Raw genomic sequence first — 21,566 nt, forward strand, 5'->3', positions numbered from 1 at the left:
CTTTTGTTCAGGACAGTCTTTCAATTGCTCTTCTCCCCACCCCCAGTCATTCATTCTCTCTCTCTCTCTCTCTCTCTCTTTCTCATATATATATATATATATATATATATATATATATATATACACACACACACACACACACACACACACACACTCCTCATGGCCTTGTAATCCCCAAAGCTAGGCTCCCAAGTAAGTAGAGTTAGCACACACAGTTTGATTCCTTGGTCGTTCCAAGCTGCATTTTAAAGCTTAAAGCAGTAGTAGCAATTACAGCTTTCATGATGGAAAATGCCCCAGTTCTGCCTCTTAAGTATAGCTGATACTTAGGTATTCTGGTCCAGGCAGAGCTGTCAGAATCCATCATGTTAGCGCTGTTCTTACAGCACAGTTTGTGAAGGGGGAAGTGTATTTTGATTTCACTTTCAGGGAAATCCTTTCCATGGACCACGGCTGAGTAAAATTGAAACTCAAAACAAATTAAAGGTGTTTTAATATCAGTATGCCTAGACAATGGTCTTATGGGAAACATAATGCTTAACCATAGTGCTTCTTTTCTCCCCTGTAATCATGGTTCAGCACTGCATGTAAATACCTAAACCGTGGTTAAGGGTTGGCCGCAAAACTGAAAGTGAGATCACTGCTTGAAGTAAGTTTGCTTTAGCTTCATGTTACGTTCTTTCAGGTTACGTCCCGCAGCGACCCGGAAGTACCAGAAAGGGTTACTTCCGGGTTTCGTCGCTCGTGCATGCGCACAAGCACCAAATTGCACCGCGCACTTGCGCAAATACGGCGCTTCAGGTTGCGCTCTTTTCATGTTGCGAATGGGCCTCCAGAACAGATCCCTTTCACAACCAGAGGTGTTGTTGTTGTTCAGTCATTTAGTCGTGTCCGACTCTTCATGACCCCGTGGACCAGAGCACGCCAGGCACTCCTGTCTTCCACTGCCTCCCGCAGTTTGGTCAAACTCATGCTGGTAGCTTCGAGAACACTATCCAACCATCTCATCCTCTGTCGTCCCCTTTTCCTTGTGCCCTCCATCTTTCCCAACATCAGGGTCTTTTCCAGGGAGTCTTCTCTTCTCATGAGGTAGCCAAAGTATTGGAGCCTCAGCTTCAGGATCTGTCCTTCCAGTGAGCACTGGAAGTGAAAGCTGGACCATAAAGAAGGCTGATCGCCAAATAATTGATGCTTTTGAATTATGGTGCTAGAGGAGACTCTTGAGAGTCCCATGGACTGCAAGAAGATCCAACCAATCCATTCTTAAGGAAATCAGCCCTGAGTGCTCACTGAAAGGACAGATCTTGAAGCTGAGGCTCCAATACTTTGGCCACCTCATGAGAAGAGAAGACTCCCTGGAAAAGACCCTGATGTTGGGAAAGATGGAGGGCACAAGGAGAAGGGGACGACAGAGGACGAGATGGTTGGACAGTGTTCTCAAAGCTACCAGCATGAGTTTGACCAAACTGCAGGAGGCAGTGGAAGACAGGAGTGCCTGGTGTGCTCTGGTCCAGGGGGTCACGAAGAGTCGGACACGACTAAACGACTAAACAACAACAACAACAAGTCTCTTCTCTTTTTGTTGTTAGATGTAATGTTCACAATTTCTCTCTAAAAGACAGAGAAACTCTACTTGCCCTGTCACTTCCCGATTTCATTGACAAACAATAAAAATAGCTTGTGATTTAAGGTAAATGTTTGACAAGTCTTCCGTATTACGGATTTCTAAGGCAAGAGGCTGCAATTCATGCCTGAAGTTGCCCAAGCCGCTTACAATTTGATTCAGGCCCTTAGGAATTTCAAGTATTTATTCAACCTCCAGTTCGTGAGCTTCCAGCATTCAACAAATCCTGTCTTAGCCAGCCCAATATTGACCATCTAAAGCTGATTTCATATGTGAATTTTAGAAACATGAAGCCGCATAATGATTAAGCGTGAATTGGTGGGAGGGTTCCATGAAAGCTTAAGATGAGTAGACTTCAGAAATGGGGTATTAAAGTTCTGCCCCAGATTTCATAGAAGATGGTGTTGTTCACAGAGATTGTTGAGCCCCTGAGATGCCATAATACAGTGGTACCTCAGAAGTCGAATGGAATCCGTTCGACTTCCAAAACGTTCGGAAACCAAGGCGCGGCTTCCGATTGGCTGCAGGAAAGTCCTGCAGCTAATCAGAAGCCACGGAAGTCACGTCGGGCATTCGGGTTCCAAAGAACGTTCTCAAACCAGAACACTCAGTTCTGGGTTTGCAGCATCCAGGAGCCAAAATGTTCAACTCGCAAGGTGTTCATGAAACAAGGTACATGAAATTGTGGGGTGGTGCTTTCTCTAAACTCTTGCTTTAATTGGGATAACATTTCTTATATTCACTGCTATTTTGGTTGATTTATTTTGCCATCTGGCGAAATAGAGAGGGAGGGAGGAACAACTAAATGTTGCACGTGTTCTAGTAAACTGTTATTGAAATCACTGATCTGTTTCTTGTCTTTTTCTGCTTGAGAGGGAAAGTTAAATATGGAAACCTTTTAGCAGCTTCCTATTTCTGCACTGTGCCGTTTTGACGTTTGCATTCATCCGCCATCTAGTAGGATTCCCCCACCCCCTGACCTCATGTTGCTTGCCTGCTGCCGTAAGCAAGCAAATTAACCCAATTATTTCTTTATTTCCCTATAGAATTCCAGAGGCAAGACAGTGTGAAACCCCAGCAGAAAGACATCCAGCTGTACGACACACCTTATGAACCTGAAGGCAACGGCGTGGAGTCGGATTCTGAAAGCGTCGTGAGTCAGCGCTTGAGAGAGAGCAAGTTGCCACAGGACGACGACAGGCCTGCAGATGAATACGACCAGCCGTGGGAGTGGAACAAAGTCTCCATTCCAGCTTTAGCAGGTGAGGCCCTTTGGAGTGAATCTTTTCAGCTCTGCTTTTATGTCTTGCAAGAGACACACCAAAGAGCATTTTAGAACAGGGCAACGGAGCTTCAGTGAAGAGAAGAGTTTGGATTTGATATCCTGCTTTATCACTACTCTAAGGAGTCTCAAAGCGGCTAACATTCTCCTTTCCCTTCCTCCCCACAACAAACACTCTGTGAGGTGAGTGAGGCTGAGAGACTTCAGAGATAAGTGTGACTGGCCCAAGGTCACCCAGCAGCTGCATGTGGAGGAGCAGGGAAGCGAACCCGGTTCACCAGATTACGAGTCTACCACTCTTAACCACTACACCACACTGGCTCTCAAGTGGTTTTGAGCGCTGGACGTTTCTGACTGGACAGGCTGTTATTTATAATCATTATCATTTGATTAAATTTGTATACAGTCGTACCTTGGTTGTCAAACGCCCTGGAACTTGGATGTTTTGGCTCCCGAACGCCGCAAACCCAAGAGTGATTGTTCCGGTTTGCAAACGTTCTTTTGGAACCTGAACGTCCAACTGAGCTTCCACGGCTTCCGATTGGCTACGCAGCCAATCAGAAGCTGCGCTTTGGTTTCCGAACAACTGTAAGTGGAACCTCGGTTTTCGAACGTAATCTGTTCCGGAAGTCCGTTCGAGTTCCAGAACATTCGAAAACCGAAAACTCAGTACGAAAACCTCAATACGGAAGCCGTGTGGCATGTTCGACTTCCGAGGCGAGTTCAAAAACTGAAGCATTTACTTCCGGTTTTACGGCATTCAAAAACTGAAATGTTCGAAAATGGAGATGTTCGAGAACCGAAGTACCGCTATACCACCCTTAATCCGAAGATCACAGGGTAGTTCACGCCACAAAAATACAAAATGGAAACACAAGAATATGTAGTAAAACCAAGGCTTTTTTTTTTCAACCAGAACTCACTGGAACTCAATTCTAGCACCTCTTAGGTGGGCACTATTGCCATTCTAAGAGAACGATGTTCATGGTGTGGTCCAGAACCTCTTTTCTAGAAAAATAGCACTGAATAAAACAGAAACAAGAATAAAAAAAACCAATAACCCACCCACCCAAACACATTCAAAAGGTCATAGCATGTTAATCAGCCAAAGGTCAGGTTGAAGAGAAATGTTTTAGCTTGGCACCTAAAATTATGTAACAAAGATGTCAGATGAACCTCCTTGGGGAGAGCATTCCTCAAGTGGGGAGCCACCACAGAAAAGGCCCGTTTTTGTTTTGCTACCCTCCAGACCTCATGTGGTGGAGACACACAAAGATAGGCCTCAGGTGATGATCCGGGTTGATTCATATTAAAGTTTGTTTGTTTATCGGCCCCCACAGCACTGTGTTCAGAAATCCAAATATGCTCACAGGCCTAGAAAGGCTGGCAACCCCTGGCCCAGGGCACCCCAACTTTAGCTGCCATAATTGAGGAATGCCAACAGAAGGAGGTTGTAGCCTATAGAGGCTTGCTCCTTCTGGTCCATATCCCTCTGTGGCCAAACAGGGCTTGAGCTGCTATGAAATTTCCAACCTTTTCTTTGGCAGCAAGCAAAACCCGACATCCAAAGCTCCAGTAACCATTGGGGCAGAGGTGAGGAACAAACCATCTTCTCAAACCAGCTGTTCTTCCCTGGTTTGAGGCAGACCAAAATACAGGCAAGGTCTGTGGGTGCTTCTGTTACTCGAGGGCACTTGCCATTCTGTGAACGTGAATACAGGCTTGGAGCCTTCAGGAGATGTTACCCCATTTCCTTTTGCTGAAAATGAATGCTGTGCTTACTCATAACTGTGTAACCGGATGCTGGAATGATTCCTTATCGCTAATTGAATTCCTGGCACAAGTGGCTGCTATTGCAGAAGAAGAAAAGAGCGGGGGGGGGGGGCGTTTCCTTAGCCTATCTGCCTGTTCCTGTGTTGAGTTTAAATGTTTTACTTAAATTGGGCTGCAGTCAATGAGGAGAAACCTGTGTGTTAGAAAATGTTCTTCTACATCCCACAATGTACCTTTTCTCCTGTGTGAGGCTATGGCTGGGAAGCAAATTTATGCCTCCCTCACTTTTCCGCTGTATGTTTATGCTTCATTAGTTTTCTACGTAATTGAAAAAGCTAATTAACACACTTCTTACATCCGTTGTGTACAGAATAACAACCAGGTATAGCTAACACCAAGAACCATAGACAGTGAGTGGGAGATGGGAGTATTCCTATTCTCTTCTCTAAATTTTTAGGTTTGGGTTTGTTTTCTTTTACAAATGATCTCTACCGTTTTTTAGGGGGTAGGCAGAGAAAACCCATTTTTTCAGACCAAGCACCCCACCGTTCTGTGTTTCAGCCAACGAAGGCAAATAGACTTGGATGCTTACCAAGCACTTGAGTTTTGTCTGTTCGTTGTCAAGGCAGATCCACACCATATATTTAAAGCACAGTCAAAATACATTTAGAAGCACACAGCTCCTTCCTCCCCTCAGAGAATCCTGCGAACTGTAGTTTCCCCCTCACATATCTACAATTTCCAGCACCATTAAGAAACTACAGTTCCTAGTATTATTTTAGGGAGGTGCATGTGCTTTAAATATGTGTTGGATGTGTTTTAAATGTATGGCATGGATCTGCCCTTGGCCACAGATATTTTGTTGCCTGAGGTGGAATCCAGATGACACAGGTATGCACGTGTGTGTGCACATAACCATCGGGGCCACAACTTAAAAACTCTTGCTCCCATCACTCAAACACCAATCCTGCCTTTGTCTTTTCTCTCCCTGCCATGCCAACTGAAGCAGGTTACTTCATTCACCCTATTGCATTGCAGAGTCCACTCTGGGTTTTTGTTTTTGTTTTTGCTATTGAAAAAAGATATTAACCAACTTTCCTGTGCTGGTCCCGGGGGCTAACCGAGAGGCGAGGTCCGAGTCCAGTTCGAGGTTGAGGGTGCGGTATGGTGGCTGCCCGTCAAAGCTGTAGCTGGGTCCAAGGCAGGGAGTCGGGTGCGGTCAGGAACTCTGGCAGAAGAGCAGGACAGGGTCTGGCAGGAACAGGCTAGCGACAACGTTGCTCCCACAACCTGGGACTGGGCTGGCTGGCTTTTATCTCCCCCGAGGCATAGGGCGGCCCCGGTCCACAGGTGCCTCGCCTTTCCTGGCCTGCAGGCGAGCACTCCTCCTGCAGGAACTTAGTTCCCTCCGCCTCTCTGCCCTGAGCCTCTGCCACTCAGGAGAGGCTGGAGGGTTATTGGACCCAGAGGCAACCTCAGCTTCCCCTGACGGGGCTGAGAGTGGAGCACCTGCAGGCAATGGGTCCTCCATCACCTCAGGAGCCAGAGCAGACTCAGCTGGTGCCTGCATCTGAGGATCCAGCACAGGTGAGGACCCTTCAGGCTCAGGCCCCAGCCCCGGCTCAGCTGGTTCTGGAGGCGGGGACTCCTGTGCAGGCTGGGATTCCTCAGGTTCAGCCCCTGAGTCCGAATCCCAGGCCATCACATTTTTACTAATTGGAGAACTTTAAATTCAACCAGATTAGTTTACATGTATTTTAGGTTTTTGCACCCACCACAACATTTCAGGCTTGGGTGCTGCTATTAACCAAATATACCCCCACCTAACAAACCTGCTGCCAAATTTCAAGGCATACCTGCTGTCAGGTTTTAAGGGACCATCATCAGACATTCAAGCACCTGGAGTGAAGGGAGGGCCTGTAATTCCCCCCCTCATCTTGTTTTACACAAGGGAAGGGGAATTTATTTTGCTCAGGTGATGCTGGTTTTAGTAAAACTAAACCACCCTTTTTTGTAAACTTTGACGTTGCTTTCTTGGAGAGCAAACTAGATTGAGGTGTGGTTTGCATAATAGAAGTGAACTGTTGCGTAAGATTTTGACTGGAGAGTTTAATATACAGTGGTACCTCAGGTTAAGTACTTAATTCGTTCCGGAGGTCAGTTCTTAACCTGAAACTGTTCTTAACCTGAAGCACCACTTTAGCTAATGGAGCCTCCTCCTGCTGCCGCGCCGCCTCTGCACAATTTCTGTTCTCATCCTGAAGCAAAGTTCTTAACCTGAAGCACTATTTCTGGGTTAGCAGAGTCTGTAATCTGAAGCGTATGTAAACTGAAGCGTATGTAACATGAGGTACCACTGTAGTGCAATGCAAAGATTGAGACAGAAAAAATACACATCAGTTTAGGGGGAAATGTAGGAATCTTAATCTGCCAACTGGACAAGCTCAGTCTGTGACATAAATTAATACAATGAGCTTGGCTTTTAACACACAATATAGAGCGTCTCATCCAAGTGAAGACAATTTAAAAAACAAATCAGTGACTCCTAAATCCACAACCGAAATATTCTACCAGAAAATTCTCTTTGATGTATGTGAAGAGTATGTGAAGAGCAGAGGACATTGGATGCTGAGTTGTAGTCTGGCATATTGCTGAGCACATAAGATGGCAGAAATCCTCTGCCCTTCAGATTTGAGTGTGGGAGGAAGAGTTCTCATGCAAAAGCTACAGTTTATAGTTGCTCAATTAAGACTTTCCAAACCATGTTTCCTATGCACGAGGAAAGCCATGGTTCACAACTCCCATGCAGCAGTTGAGGATCAAGGTAAATGAGTCCCGATTCTACTTTGCTATCTGATCCCAAATTATGGTTTATCAGTTTAAGCGCCACACAAGCCATGGTTAAGCTTCCTGAACTATGCCTTGCTGTGATGTCTAAATTGGCGCACTAAGCATGTTTGCAGATCAGAGTAAGAGATGAGCCATGCACAAGCTGTCCATGCCCATATTGCTCCTCCTAGTTCATGCTGGGGAGAAGCAAACCACAATCCCTTGTTTAGGGTTGCATCCAAGCCAGAGATCGTGGTTTGTTCTGCTCCAAACAAACCACAATGATAAGCCAAGGTTTGTTATTGGTTTATGGTTACCAGATGTGCAAATACAACCACACTGTTGAGGCAGGAAAGGTTTAAGTTTCACATTTTGTGTTCAGTATGAAGAAGAAAAAATACACCAGATGTAAGTGCATGATACTCTTTACTTAAAGTGGATTTAAAAAATACCTTGGCTTAGAATTACCAGCATGAGTCTGACCAAGCTGCGGGGGGCAGTGGAGGACAGGAGTGCCTGGCGTTCTCTGGTCTATGGGGTCACGAAGAGTCGGACACGACTAAACGACTAAACAACAACAACAAATCATGCTAAAGCCAGCTGGAACTTTTCTTTATTGCTGTGCAGTCTCCACCAGGCATTGGGCTTATTACTTGACACTCATTAATTGCTCTTAAAGCCAATTCCATATTTTAATGACTTAAGTAAATACCTTGAGTAGCTTGTACCCAGCTGGTAGTATGTATCTGAATAGACCTCTGTTTGGATTCCCTATACCTGATTTGATCATGTATGATGAGCAAAACAGCAGCTGCAGGAGAAGGTTGCTACTTGTTCTTTGGCAATCAGAAGGCTTTTATGACCTCGACTGTTTGCATTTGCTCAGTAGTAGGGCTATTTATTCTCATTAGACTGCTGGACAGAAGACTGTCACTACTTCTGTGCAAACAGATGAGGTGCCTTGCTCTTGCCAGCAAACTTTGAAAGTTATTTGGGAAGACAAGCCAGGCAGCTGAATGAATTATGGCATCCCTGTATGACGCCAGGAATTATGTACACACAGAAAACTTCAGCGGCTGCTGTTATTGTGATGAGTAGACACTTGTTATCTACCCAAATGGATGTTGGGCCTGGCTGTCTAGTAAAGGGAGATATGGTATTAAAATATTGCTGTATGTCAAGACAGCTAGCTACGGGAGGAGGACCATGTTAGCTATGATACCTAAATTATTATTTTTATCTACAAAGGCAATGTAGCTCTAAAACTGGGGTAGCCAGTGTGGGGCTTTTCAGATGACATTGAACTAAAACTCCCATCATCTCGATGGTTAGCCATGCTTGCTGAGAGGTAATGGGAGTTGAGAACCCCACAATACCCACAGAGCATCAGGACTAGAAAGGTTATTGCCTTCTTTAACCCAGAAATCTCTGGTACCTAGAGCTGCAAACTGCACAGGTGCCCTCCCCCTTGATATTTTCTTTAAATCATGAAACCCCCTTCCCCCCAAATATCAGTCTCTTAAGGGTCAACCTGGATGCGATGGCCACAAGTTCAGGTGTGTGTTTAAACTGTTTAACCTTGACTTGTCACAGACACCCAGAAGTTGGGAGGTTATTGGGGGGGACTGAGAAGGGGAGTGTGGGCGAGGAGTGCAGAATCCTTACCCCTTTGCAGCCCATCTAGCCAAATCTTTTTCTCTTAGCCCTCCATCTGTTTTGGACTACAGCTCCCATCAGTCCCCACTTGCACGGCCAGTGGTCAAGGATGATGGTTGCTGTAGTGCAGAACATTTGGAGGGCACCATGTTGACTATCATTGGATTAGAAGCTGAGGTTAGTTTCCCCAGCCCCAAGGCTTAAAGCTTATTTAAACTTAAAGAAGGTATTCAAGCAGCTTTAGCATATAAAATAAAAAAGCATGAACATCAACAGCAGCAGCAGCAGGGAGTGACAAATTTCTAGATTCTAGATGCTTTCTAGATGTGGCTGGACGCCTGACTTGCAGCCAGCATGACCAGTGGTTAGGGATGATAGGAGTCTTAGTCTTGTGGCCCAAGGATATCCTCTCTTTGCTATGCAGTCTACTGTTAGCCATACCAGCCATTCTTCAGCTAGAGTTCCACTCAGTACATTGGTGCCTCGCAAGACGAAAAGAATCCGTTCCGCGAGTCTCTTTGTCTAGCGTTTTTTTCGTCTTGCGAAGCAAGCCCATTAGCGGCTTAGCGCATTAGCGCTATTAGCGGCTTAGCGGCTTTTAGCGGATAAGTGGATAAGTGGCTTAGCGGCTTAGAAAAAGGGGGGGGAAGTCGGAAAAACTCGCAAGACATTTTCGTCTTGCGAAGCAAGCCCATAGGGAAATTCGTCTTGCGAAGCACCTCCAAAACGGAAAACCCTTTCGTCTAGCGGGTTTTTCGTCTTGTGAGGCATTCGTCTTGCGGGGCACCACTGTACTTCATTTTGGCCATTATCTTCCTCAGCCTCCTTCCTCCCTTGCATGGGCTCACATACTTTTCTCCTGCTCCTCTCACTAGGCCTAGAAATGAATTTTTCAACTGCAAGGTGCAACATTTATATGAATGTGGGGTATCTTTTAACCCCAGTTGTGAAACCCAGAGACTTCATAGGGGTAGAGGAAGCAGATGAACCTCGGGCCTACTTTCAAACTCTCCACACAAGATCGAGCCATGTTTCCCTCCTCTTGGTAAAAACCCACCAGTCTCTGACAGACATTTCCCTGCAAGCCTTTCATCAGGCAAGGCCCTAAGAAATAGTAGGCTAATCTTTTGAAATGACAATTAGCCATCTCAGGCATGTACAGTTCCTTGGGAGCAAGCCCCATAGTTCTCTTTGGAGCTTCCATCAAAGTCAGCAAACATATGACTGGTCTGTCAGTCATGCTAAGCTTTCCCTAGTGACAACCATTCTTTCCAGCTTCATCAATAAGTCTTCAGATATTGAGGTTTCCATATATTCCACTCACCATACTGAAATAATGTTAATTGTAAAATGCAAGGTTTCTCTACCAAAAAACATCTCATTATCAGTATAGGGGGAAAGCAGGTTTTTCCCCAGTGGGCATCTAAGAAAGCGCCGCTCCCTCTACCCATTGTGAAGTATTTCAGAATGTGTTCTCTGTTACAGATTTCATTATAGGAAGACTCACTCTGTGTGTGTGCATCTGTGTGTTTTTTAAAATCCTCATATGAGTTGTGTATTCATCAAAGTGGGCAACAGTTTTTTTCAAAGTCTACTGCTACGCCGTGGGTTGATTGCTATTCTTGTTCTGATGCATTGGAACTGCACAGCAAACATGTTTGAACTTCTTTGAAGTTATTAGTTTTGATTGTTTTCCAAATTCAGTGAATGCCTGAGCTGCTGCTGCTGCTGCTGCTTCCCACACAGGTGTGGTGATTATGCGCAATCTAGACATGTTCCCCCCACCCACCCACCCTCGTTTTGTAGGCGGTATATGAAAAGCTAAAACAGTAGCTCAGTTGTCTGTCTGACACCGAAACAGCAATCTGAATATTTAGCTCATGATTCTTACCACAGCAAAACACCTCCAGCTGGAGGGCAAATTTGTGTGCTGAAAAATACTCGTGAACTGTGAATAACAAAATATATGAAATCTCTTGGCCTCACAGCTATGGGCTTGTTTGCGAAAGCTGGAGAATATATTCCCCAGAGTTCTAAGAGCTTTCAATAAATAAATCCAAGAGTACCCAAGCTATGGCTTGGGTACCAGAAGTGGCACAGGCCATGGGGAGATGTTGCATTCCTGGACAGGAGCAGCAGAACCCATGGGCTTGGATATAGGGCATGGTCAGGCTTGCGTCCTTGTGCACCTCTCTGTGCTGCGCCTTTTGCCTCGTCTCCCTCTTAATAGGTGTCAGGCATGGCGAGTCCTCCTCTCCCTTCACAGATAAGGATTAACAAGCAGTTGATGGATTTATAGTCCTTTTATTATAGCATCATGTTGCAAGCACAAATATACAGCTCTCCGCAAGGAGGGCAGTTGGCTACTCCAAATCCGACTTCCGCAGCAGTCAAGACGCCAATGGGAAGTTCCTCCCCCCCCCCCTTCTGCCTCCTTTGCTCTCTGATACGTTTGGACCTCCGAGTCCGTGGTCAATCACTGTTGAGATGTCCGTTCCACCTTAAGGAACAGACATGGGATTGTTACGTGTCACATGTCTGTTTACATTCCAGCACAGTACGCTGGGAACTTCCATTGTGTATAGCTTTTGCTTTTCCCCTTCTCTCTGAGACGACATGAGAGAGAGAGACGACATGTTTCTTTGTCCTGATTTATGATTAATAAATCTGTAGTTAGAGTATGCTTCCACAAGCCTCATGCCTATTCTGTGTGCACAGTTCTCTCTGCTGATAGCGTGCCCTGGCTTTGAAGCCCGGGTCGCTGATTTAGGTCGGAGCACGGGCCAGTGGAAGGAGTCAGCCAAGCTGGGGCTTGCCAGCTGGCCTCCCGGCCCTCTGCATGTCAACACCCACACTCTCAAAGTGACATCTCAACTAGCTGCCCCCTCCCTTCTGGCTCCCTTGTCATCATCTCGTAACTGGATAACTCCTCCCTAAGCTCGAAATAAATAAAAAAATTGTTCAGTAGCACCTTGAGAGACCAACTAAGTTTGTTCTGGGTATACTTAGTTGGTCTCTAAGGTGCTACTGAACAATTTTTTTATTTATTTCGACTGCGTCAGACCAACATGGCTACCTACCTGAATCCTCCCTTAGCTGTTCAGCTTCTGTCTCTCTCTTCTTCTGAACACGCTGTGGTCAAGGGGCTCTTCCCCCTCCTGCTCTCCATCGGAGAGTAGCTGGTCTGCCATAGAATGCATTCCCCAATCCTCGTCTTGAGACCATTCCCTGACAATAGGTTAGGGGCAAAACCACACCATAACATTAAGCAGTTTGAGGAAAGTGAATTGCACTTAAAGGTAAAGGGACCCTTGACCATTAGGTCCAGTCGTGGATGACTCTGGGGTTGCGGCGCTCATCTTGCTTTATTGGCCGAGGGAGCCGGCGTACAGCTTCCGGGTCATGTGGCCAGCATGACTAAGCCACTTCTGGCGAACCAGAGTAGCACACGGAAACACCGTTTGCCTTTCCGCTGGAGCTGTACCTATTTATCTACTTGCACTTTGACATGCTTTCGAACTGCTAGGTTGGCAGGAGCAGGGACCGAGCAACGGGAGCTCACCCCGTCGCAGGGATTCGAACCGCCGACCTTCTGATCGGCAAGCCCTAGGCTCTGTGGTTTAGACCACAGCGCCACCCACGTCCCTTTACTTGAACTGTACTGCACATTAAAATAATACAGCTTCATATTTCAGATTGATCTTGGGGCGTCCATAGATGTCATTGACAGGTTGGACACAGAGGAATGGTGGGAGGAACCAGGTGGGAGACCCCAAGGGATGAAGGCTCAGAGCCCAGGGAGTGATGGTGGGACGACAAGAAGTGGTCGGAGGGAGAAGACTGGGGGGAGGGGGTGTCAGAAGCTGAAGAGGTAACAGGGCTTGGTGAAAAGAGACTTTCTGGCAGAGAGAAGTACAGAATCGGGAAGCAGGCAACTGGGAGGAGGGAGGCCAAGAGACAGAGATTAGTCAGGCTGGGGAAAGTACATGAGTGTCTCCTTCTGCTGCTGCTGCAACAAGCAGGTAAGAATAGAATAATAATAATTTATTATTTGTACCCCACCCATCTGGCTGCGCGGCTTCCACAAAGACCAAAAATACACTAAGATGTCACACATTAAAAACTTCCTTGAACAGGGCTGCCTTAAGATGTCTTCTGAATGTCAGGTAGTTGTTCATCTCTTTGACATCTGATGGGAGGGCGTTCCACAGGGCGGGCGCCACTACTGAGAAGGCCCTCTGCCTGGTTCCCTGTAACCTCACTTCTTGCAGTGAGGGAACCAGCAGAAGGCCCTCAGAGCTGGACCACACAATAAAACATCAGACATTAGAAACTTTCCAATACAAGGCTGCCTTCAGATGTCTTCTAAAGGTTGTGTAGTAACTTATCTCCTTGACATCTGATGGGAGGGTGTTCCACAGGGCGGGTGCCACTACCGATAAGGCCCTCTGCCTGGTTCCCTGTAGCTTTGCTTCTCGCAATGAGGGAACCGCCAGAAGGCCCTCGGCACTGAACCTCAGAGTCTGGGCAGAACAATGGGGATGGAGACGCTTCTTCAGGTATACTGGGCCGAGGCCGTTTAGAATGTGTCTCCAGTTTGGCAGACCAAATTCCCCAGTAAAAATTATGCTGCGCTTGATAAATGTTAAAGTCAGTATTTTGTCATTTCAGTGTGTCATTTCCTTCCCATCTACACACACACCCCTAAAAGAGTTTCTTGTTTGACTTCTCACATGTTAAATAAGGCTTCTTTTAATTGCTTGCAGCTTTTAATTACTTGCAGGTTGTTGTAAATGAATTAGGTTCCTTCCGTGGTGTTTGGCTGGGTGATTTGTCTCAACACAAATATTCTTTCAAAGGATTATGTGCGGGTTTTCTCACCAAAGATCAACAACATTAAAGATATTTCTTATTTAGCAGAATAAATAAGTGAAACATAATTAAATTTTATGAACCATTTAAATTGGTTAATTCTTTCCAGCACCTTTGCTTCTCGATTATGATTCCATGAGCTTTTGCACATTTAATATTCATGAACCAATTCTGTAATTATACCTTTCATGCAGTGCCGTTTAAAGGCCCCCCTCAGATAAGACTCTCTACATGGGTTCTGCACCCACACTTTAAAAAAAAAGTCTGTAATGTTACGGCAGACACATGTATGCCTTTTTTCTCCATGCACACAGGGTGAAGTAGACAAGAATGTATGCCCCAAAACTGCAAGATGGCTTCCATTTTTAATTGTTTGCTGCATGTTGTCTCTTTTATCTGACCCAGTGCAGAAATGCTATAACTATGGTAGAAGGATAAGCAGCATGCTGGGATGTAAAACTATGCTTTGTAATGGGATTGCCTACCATTATTTATATTAAATCTGGTTAAATCTGGTTAATGGGACACGGGTGGCGCTGTGGTCTAAATCACTGAGCCTCTTGAGCTTGCCAATCAGAAGGTCAGTGGTTCGAATCCCTGTGACAGAGTGAGCTCCTGTTGCTATGTTCCAGCTCCTGCCAACTCAGCAGTTCAAAAGCACGCCAGTGCAAGTAGATAAATAGGTATCACTGCAGTGGGAAGGTAAACGGCATTTCTGTGCTCTCTGGCTTCTGTCACTGTGTTCCATTGTGCCAGAAGCAGTTTAGTCATGCTGGCCACATGACCTGGAAAGCTGTCTGTGGACAAACGCCAGCTCCCTTGGCCTGAGAGCGAGATGAACGCTGCAACCCCATAGTCACCTTTGACTGGACTTAACCGTCCAGGGTCCTTTAAGGTAAAGGTAAAGGGACCCCTGACCATTAGGTCCAGTCGTGGCCGACTCTGGGGTTGCGGCGCTCATCTCGCTTTATTGGCCGAGGGAGCCGGCGTGCAGCTTCCGGGTTATGTGGCCAGCGTGACTCAGCTGCATCTGGCGAACCAGAGTAGCACATGGAAATGCCATTTACCTTCCCGCCGGAGCGGTACCTATTTATCTACTTGCACTTTGACATGCTTTTGAACTGCTAGGTGGGCAGGAGCTGGGACTGAGCAACAGGAACTCACCCCGTCGCGGGGATTAAAACCGCCGACCTTCCGATCGGCAAGTCCTAGGCTCTGTGGGTTAACCCACAGTGCCACCCGCGTCCCTTTGGTACTAGCCAAAGCAGAGTACTAATCCTTGAATTGCTTTGTGGTACATTGGTGATCAAGGGACGCAGGTGGCGCTGTGGGTTAAAGCCTCAGCGCCTAGGGCTTGCCGATCGAAAGGTCGGCGGTTCGAATCCCTGCGGCGGGGTGCGCTCCCGCTGCTCGGTCCCAGCGCCTGCCAACCTAGCAGTTCGAAAGCACCTCTGGGTGCAAGTAGATAAATAAGGACCGCTTACCAGCGGGAAGGTAAACGGCGTTTCCGTGTGCGGCTCTGGCTCTGGCCAGAGCAGCGATGTCACGCTGGCCACGTGACCCGGAAGTGTCTCCGGACAGCGCTGGCCCCTGGCCTCTTAAGTGAGATGGGCGCACAACCCCAGAGTCTGTCAAGACTGGCCCGTACGGGCAGCGGTACCTTTACCTTTACCTTTACATTGGTGATCCAGATGTTGAGGGGGGGATGGAAGTAAGAGTAATACCTCCAAGCTTACCATAATTCCAGGGAGAGTGAGGAAGCAGTTGGGAGATTCCTGTTGTGAACAGCAGGGTAAATCTGTAATAAGAGGGGGGTGGTTTTACTCAGGAGGTGAATCCCTTTTCGTTCTCCCTCCTGCTGCACCCAAAAAAATCTCCCAAAAACTAAGCTGCTGGTTCAGTAAAGAAACTCTGGCATATGGTTTGATGAGTGTTATAGGAGTCTGTCTAGCTTCCTAAAAGAAACACAGGTTTTTTCTCTCTGTCAAATAAGTCTACTGTTATTTGCCAGGAAATAATATAAATACTTAGGGCTGCTGTTCCCTGTTTTATAGTTTTACACATGATAAAGCAATTGAGAGAAAGTCTACAGATACAGGAAAGGCTTTAGCCTCCAAAAAGTTGCCTAGTCTTGTCTCCAGCAACAGATGTCCCTATGCGGAAAATAATTTACCATAATACCAGTGCTTTTTTTCCCTGGGGGGATGCAGGGGGACGTGTACCCCTAAACATTTTGTGAATGTATGTCTGGCCTCAATATAGGAAAATGAGAGTACCCCTAAAAAATGTTATGGGGGGGAAAGCACTGCATAATACCATTCTAAGATATGTGATATGTATATATATATATATATATCTCCCTTGTTGAGGAATTAGGGCATTTCTTCTCACTCTTAACTATTGTCCATCATTGTTGTGTGTTGGGGAATGAGCCCTTTTAAAATAGAATTATAGAGTTGGAAGAGACCCTGAGATCGTCTAGTCTGACCCCCTGCAATACAGGTATATGCAGCTGTCCCTTACGGTGATTGAACCTGAAACCTGCAGAGAGGGAATGGCTGTTAAACCAGTGTAAATCTGTAACATAGTTATGTCCATAAAAAAAGCTAAAGGGACCCCTGACCATTAGGTCCAGTCGTGGACGACTCTGGGGTTGCGACACTCATCTCGCTTTATTGGCCGAGGGAGCCGGCGTACAGCTTCCGGGTCATGTGGCCAGCATGACTAAGCCGCTTCTGGCGAACCAGAGCAGCGCACGGAAACGCCGTTTACCTTCCTGCCAGAGTGGTACCTATTTATCTACTTGCACTTTGACGTGCTTTTGAACTGCTAGGTTGGCAGGAGCAGGGACCGAGCAACGGGAGCTCACCCCGTCGTGGGGATTCGAACTGCCAACCTTCTGATCGGCAAGCCCTAGACTCTGTGGTTTAGACCACAGCACTACCCGTGTCCCTTATTTATGTCCTTTGTCTCCGTTTAATAAAGCTGGGTGTTGTTCTTGCTTGCAGCACAAATATCAATCCCAGGGAATATCATCCCAGCTTTGCCTACTGCAGTTGGCTGCCAGAAAAATCAGTGTACCCCCATATTGTACTTACAAATCTGCTTATCCATCCTAACTGTCTATTCCAACAGCTGATGAAATCGGTGCGATTGCAAAGGGAAATGGTTAGTGTCATGTTTCAGCGCTGTACCGTGGCTTCAGCTTTCTGGAAACCCTCTGGAACTGTTTGCAGAGGAGAAGCTCACCCATGAGCCCCCTCCTTGCCCTATGGCGAATGCCCTGTCAACACGAGCATTGCAGCTTGCAAAGTGGAATAACCCTCCTCCTCCCCAATGCGCACTTTTCTGGGGGTTCTCCCAATCCCCTCTGTAGGAATGACCGCTGGGTTGTGGAGCACACTCCCGCCCGGGGGCAGCCTTAGCTGTCTGCCCTCGTGACCTTGGGGTGCAGAGCACACTCCCCCTCACAGATAAGGCCACAGCTGTCTGAACATCTTGCCCTCTGTCTAACCTTTTGCAGTCTCAGTAGTCTTGCGTGTCCTGTCTGTGACCTTTGTGTCTGTGACCTTTGTCTCCTTCGTCATACATTGTGCAAGGGGAAAATGACGCAGTGGAAACAGGTGCCAAAATAACTTTGTACCACCCCACGATCTCGGGACTGGAAGATGTGTAAAGTGTTGGTGCTGACCTTTAAAGCCCTAAACGGCCTTGGTCCTGTATACCTGAAGGAGCGTCTCCACCCCCATCATTCTGCCCGGACGCTGAGGTCCAGCGCCGAGGGCCTTCTGGCGGTTCCCTCATTGCTAGAAGTGAGGTTACAGGGAACCAGACAGAGGGCCTTTTCGGTAGTGGTGCCCACCCTGTGGAACACCCTACCTTCAGATGTGAAGGAAATAAGCAGCTATCCTATCTTTAGAAGACATCTGAAGGCAGCCCTGTTCAGGGAAGTTTTTAATATTTAATGCTGTACTGTTTTTAACATTTGATTGGGAGCCGCCCAGAGTGGCTGGGGAAACTCAGCCAAATGGGCGGGGTATAAATAATAAATTATTATTATTATTATTATTATTATTATTATTATTATGGTCACAGCCCAAAATGTATCTGCCTGGGTTTGCATATTGTGTCAATAAAAGGAGCCTCTGCAGAGCTGGCCGGCAGCTTGCTTGTGCACAGCTCACCTGCATTACCGACTCCTGCCTCATGTCCTTCACTTCATCCCTCAGAGTCTTTTTTGGGGGGGAGAGGAAAGCCCCACCACACAAGTGGAAGCCCTTGCACAGGGTTTTTGCTGATGAGCTTCCTTAAGCGAATCGGCTGATCAGAACTTCCTTTGGGACTGGGTCTGCTGAAGATTTTGCGGGGCCCTTCTATCTGCAGGGAGTTGGTTGATTTGGAGGTAATCGCTTTGCCTGAATGTTTCTTTCAGCCCAGTTCAATGGGGGAGAAATGAGGCAATCTTCACCTTCCCCATCTTCAAACGATCGGCGTCGACAGCTCAGAGCACCAGGGGGAGGCTTCAAACCTATCAAGCATGGGAGCCCTGAATTCTGTGGAATCCTGGGGGAGAGAGTGGATCCGACCATCCCACTGGAAAAACAAATGTAAGTCAAGTTGGAAGTTTGCTGTGTAGGTGGATGAGGAGAACAGGAGAAGTCTGTTTGCAGGAGGTTACCAAGGCCATGGTGCCTGCATTGCAGATTAGCAACAGACCTTTCTCACGGGCGTCTCTGCTTTGCATTGCAATCACAACCCCTTGACCTGGAAAGGTGTAACAATTGGGGTATGCGTTGCAAACTGCCTGGTCACATAAAGGTAAAGGGACCCCTGACCATTAGGCCCAGTCGTGACCGACTCTGGGGTTGCAGCGCTCATCTCGCTTTATTGGCCAAGGGAGCCGGCGTACAGCTTCCGGGTCATGTGGCCAGCATGACTAAGCCGCTTCTGGCGAACCAGAGCAGCGCACGGAAATGCCGTTTACCTTCCCGCCAGAGTGGTACCTATTTATCTACTTGCACTTTGAAGTGCTTTTGAACTGCTAGGTTGGCAGGAGCAGGGACCGAGCAACGGGAGCTCACCCCGTCGCGGGGATTCGAACCGCCACCTTCCAATCGGCAAGTCCTAGGCTCTGTGGTTTAACCCACAGTGCCATACCACATTTTAAATAAATCAGTGCATGCTTAAAACAAGCTTTAGGTGGTCACCTAGAAAATGCAACAGGAAATAGCGTTTGGAACATCTGGTGTTTGCAGTGCCAGATTTATGTATAAGCTAAACAAGCTATAGCTTAGGGCCCCACTCTCTTGGGGGGGGGGCCCAAAAAAATTTAAAGGGAGAAAAACTGGATGTACATTTCCAAAATATAAGATAAACTTCTTCTTAATTGTATTTCAGTTCAACAATGACTTCGATAAAATACATATTTTGTTATGTTCAAATACCTATTAGGTCCATAAATTACCATATAGCATATATTCAACACAAAAAAACAGCAGCAATTTGTTGTTGACAAAGGACAGCTGGACATATAAAGGGCCCCATTACCTTCAGTAGCTTAGGGCCCCATCAAACCTAAATCTGGGCCTTGGTGTTTGCCATGAAAAGGGTTGTTTTGGAGCAGCTCAGGCTGTCCTAAGGGATATTGAGAGCACAACTGGGTATCAAAAGTGTCTCTCACCCCCTTTTTGTGATCTACTTTGAAATCTGTATTTATCACTCTGGCTTTGAAATAAGCATCTCTTACCACTTCTGTAGGATTTCATCCAACAGTGACCCCCTACATTTTTGCACAAAGCAGGGCTTTTTTTCAGCTGGAACTCCTGGAACTCATTTCCAGCACCTCTTTTTCTAGAAAAAATAGCCCTGGCACAAAGTGTAATCAGCTTTAATTTTTTAAAAATGCTACTCTTGCCTTTTCAAAAGTGTATCAAGGAATAGGAGGGCAGGAATCCAAGAACATAAGACTGATTCTGGGCACAGTATGCAATCATTATGCCATATTACGTTTGTTTAAGAAGTATTGGGCATTGAGACGACAAAATCCAAACTCTACATACTTGGTCTGAACTATTTGTGATCATCAGGAAGAACTTGGGATTATGGTGAAAAGCTTTCAGAAAACCCAGTCTTGCTAGGTCAGTGAAAATGGAAAGGATGGGTATTAGGAAAGGGATGCAAAATATGGCATTAGCATCGCAATAGATAGATGCACACACACAAACAATGTTCTGTTCCGAATGGAAGTTCTACAAAACGAATGCCCCCAGAGTTGCCTGCCCTACATGTTGTAGATCTTCTCCCACTGAAATCCATGCGCTTAACTTTTTGTGAATTGTGTCCTCCACACTTACGTTGCCCTTAAAACACTAAAACAATTACCATATTTTTTGCTCTATAAGACTCCCTTTTTCCCTCCTAAGAAATGTGTGTGCGTCTTATGGAGTGAATGCAGGTTGCACAGCTATCCCAGAAGCCAGAACAGCAAGAGGGATTGCTGCTTTCACTGCACAGTGATCCCTCTTCCTGTTCTGGCTTCTGAGATTCAGAATATTTTTTTCCTTGTTTTCCTCCTCCAAAAACTAGGTGCGTCTTGTAGTCTGGTGCGTCTTATAGAGCGAAAAATATGGTATATTGTGAGATGTTTTGTAAACTCAGGGCATGGTTACCCAAATTCTTGATTGCTGTGCGGCTTTTGATTTCTCTTGCAGATGGTATCATGGAGCAATCAGTCGGACAGATGCAGAAAACCTCTTGCGGTTGTGTAAAGAATGTAGCTATCTAGTGAGGAATAGTCAAACCAGCAAACATGACTATTCACTTTCATTAAAGTAAGTATATATATATATATATATTTAAAACTGTATGGGTGTGACTTAATTTAAGTGGGGGTTTCTTGGGTTCAGTAAGAGCAAACAGAAAGCATTCCTTCGCATTGATACTAGAAAGGCCTACCCCATAGGAATTTTAGAATTCCAGACATCAGACTGTATTGCTTTGAATGACAGTTACTAGATTTGGTTGTAATGCTCCAGGGACGTGCACAGATTTTTTAGTGTTTGTCTGGTGCCTTTTAACAAAATACACTTTATCTCTTCTAGCTGCTGATTAAATTGTTTCTGCTCTTCGTTCCTCCCTCCCACCCACCTCAACATTTAATAAACCCATTGTTTTACTAGTTTCTCTCGCTTTCTCTCTTCTCTCCCCAAGGCCCGACCATTCTGTAATGAGGCGGCACAAGAATAGTAACAAGTGTAGAAATCCTCAACAGTCCTCCTATAGACTGGCAACGTACCATATGAAAGTTCATCAAATAAAACGAATCGAATCTGTTCTGAATTTTAGAATATTCAGATCTAAGCCAGTTTGATAATCAGTTTCATTCCTTCCTTAATCCGGGGATGACTCATTTCAGGTGATCATCACTACCAGATTTGTTAGGGTGGTCATTAAGCTAAACAATAAGGGAAATGAAAACTAGGACATACTCAACTATTGAGATCAACTATAATATTACACGCCGTTATACAA

The 21,566-nt window shown here is 46.0% G+C and overlaps 1 protein-coding gene across 1 annotated transcript in view; it reads left to right on the forward strand.

Moving 5' to 3' along the window:
• The window catches only part of SHB (SH2 domain containing adaptor protein B), a 168,397-nt gene that overhangs the window by 105,797 nt on the left and 41,034 nt on the right, over positions 1-21,566 (forward strand). The window contains exons 3-5 of the mRNA XM_079959550.1: positions 2,671-2,886; positions 18,469-18,643; positions 20,747-20,866. Coding sequence (XP_079815676.1) covers positions 2,671-2,886; positions 18,469-18,643; positions 20,747-20,866 — 511 coding nt within the window. The remainder of the gene's footprint in view (positions 1-2,670; positions 2,887-18,468; positions 18,644-20,746; positions 20,867-21,566) is intronic.

This window comes from Podarcis cretensis, assembly GCF_951804945.1.
Source record: "Podarcis cretensis genome assembly, chromosome: 17".
NCBI lineage: Eukaryota > Metazoa > Chordata > Lepidosauria > Squamata > Lacertidae > Podarcis > Podarcis cretensis.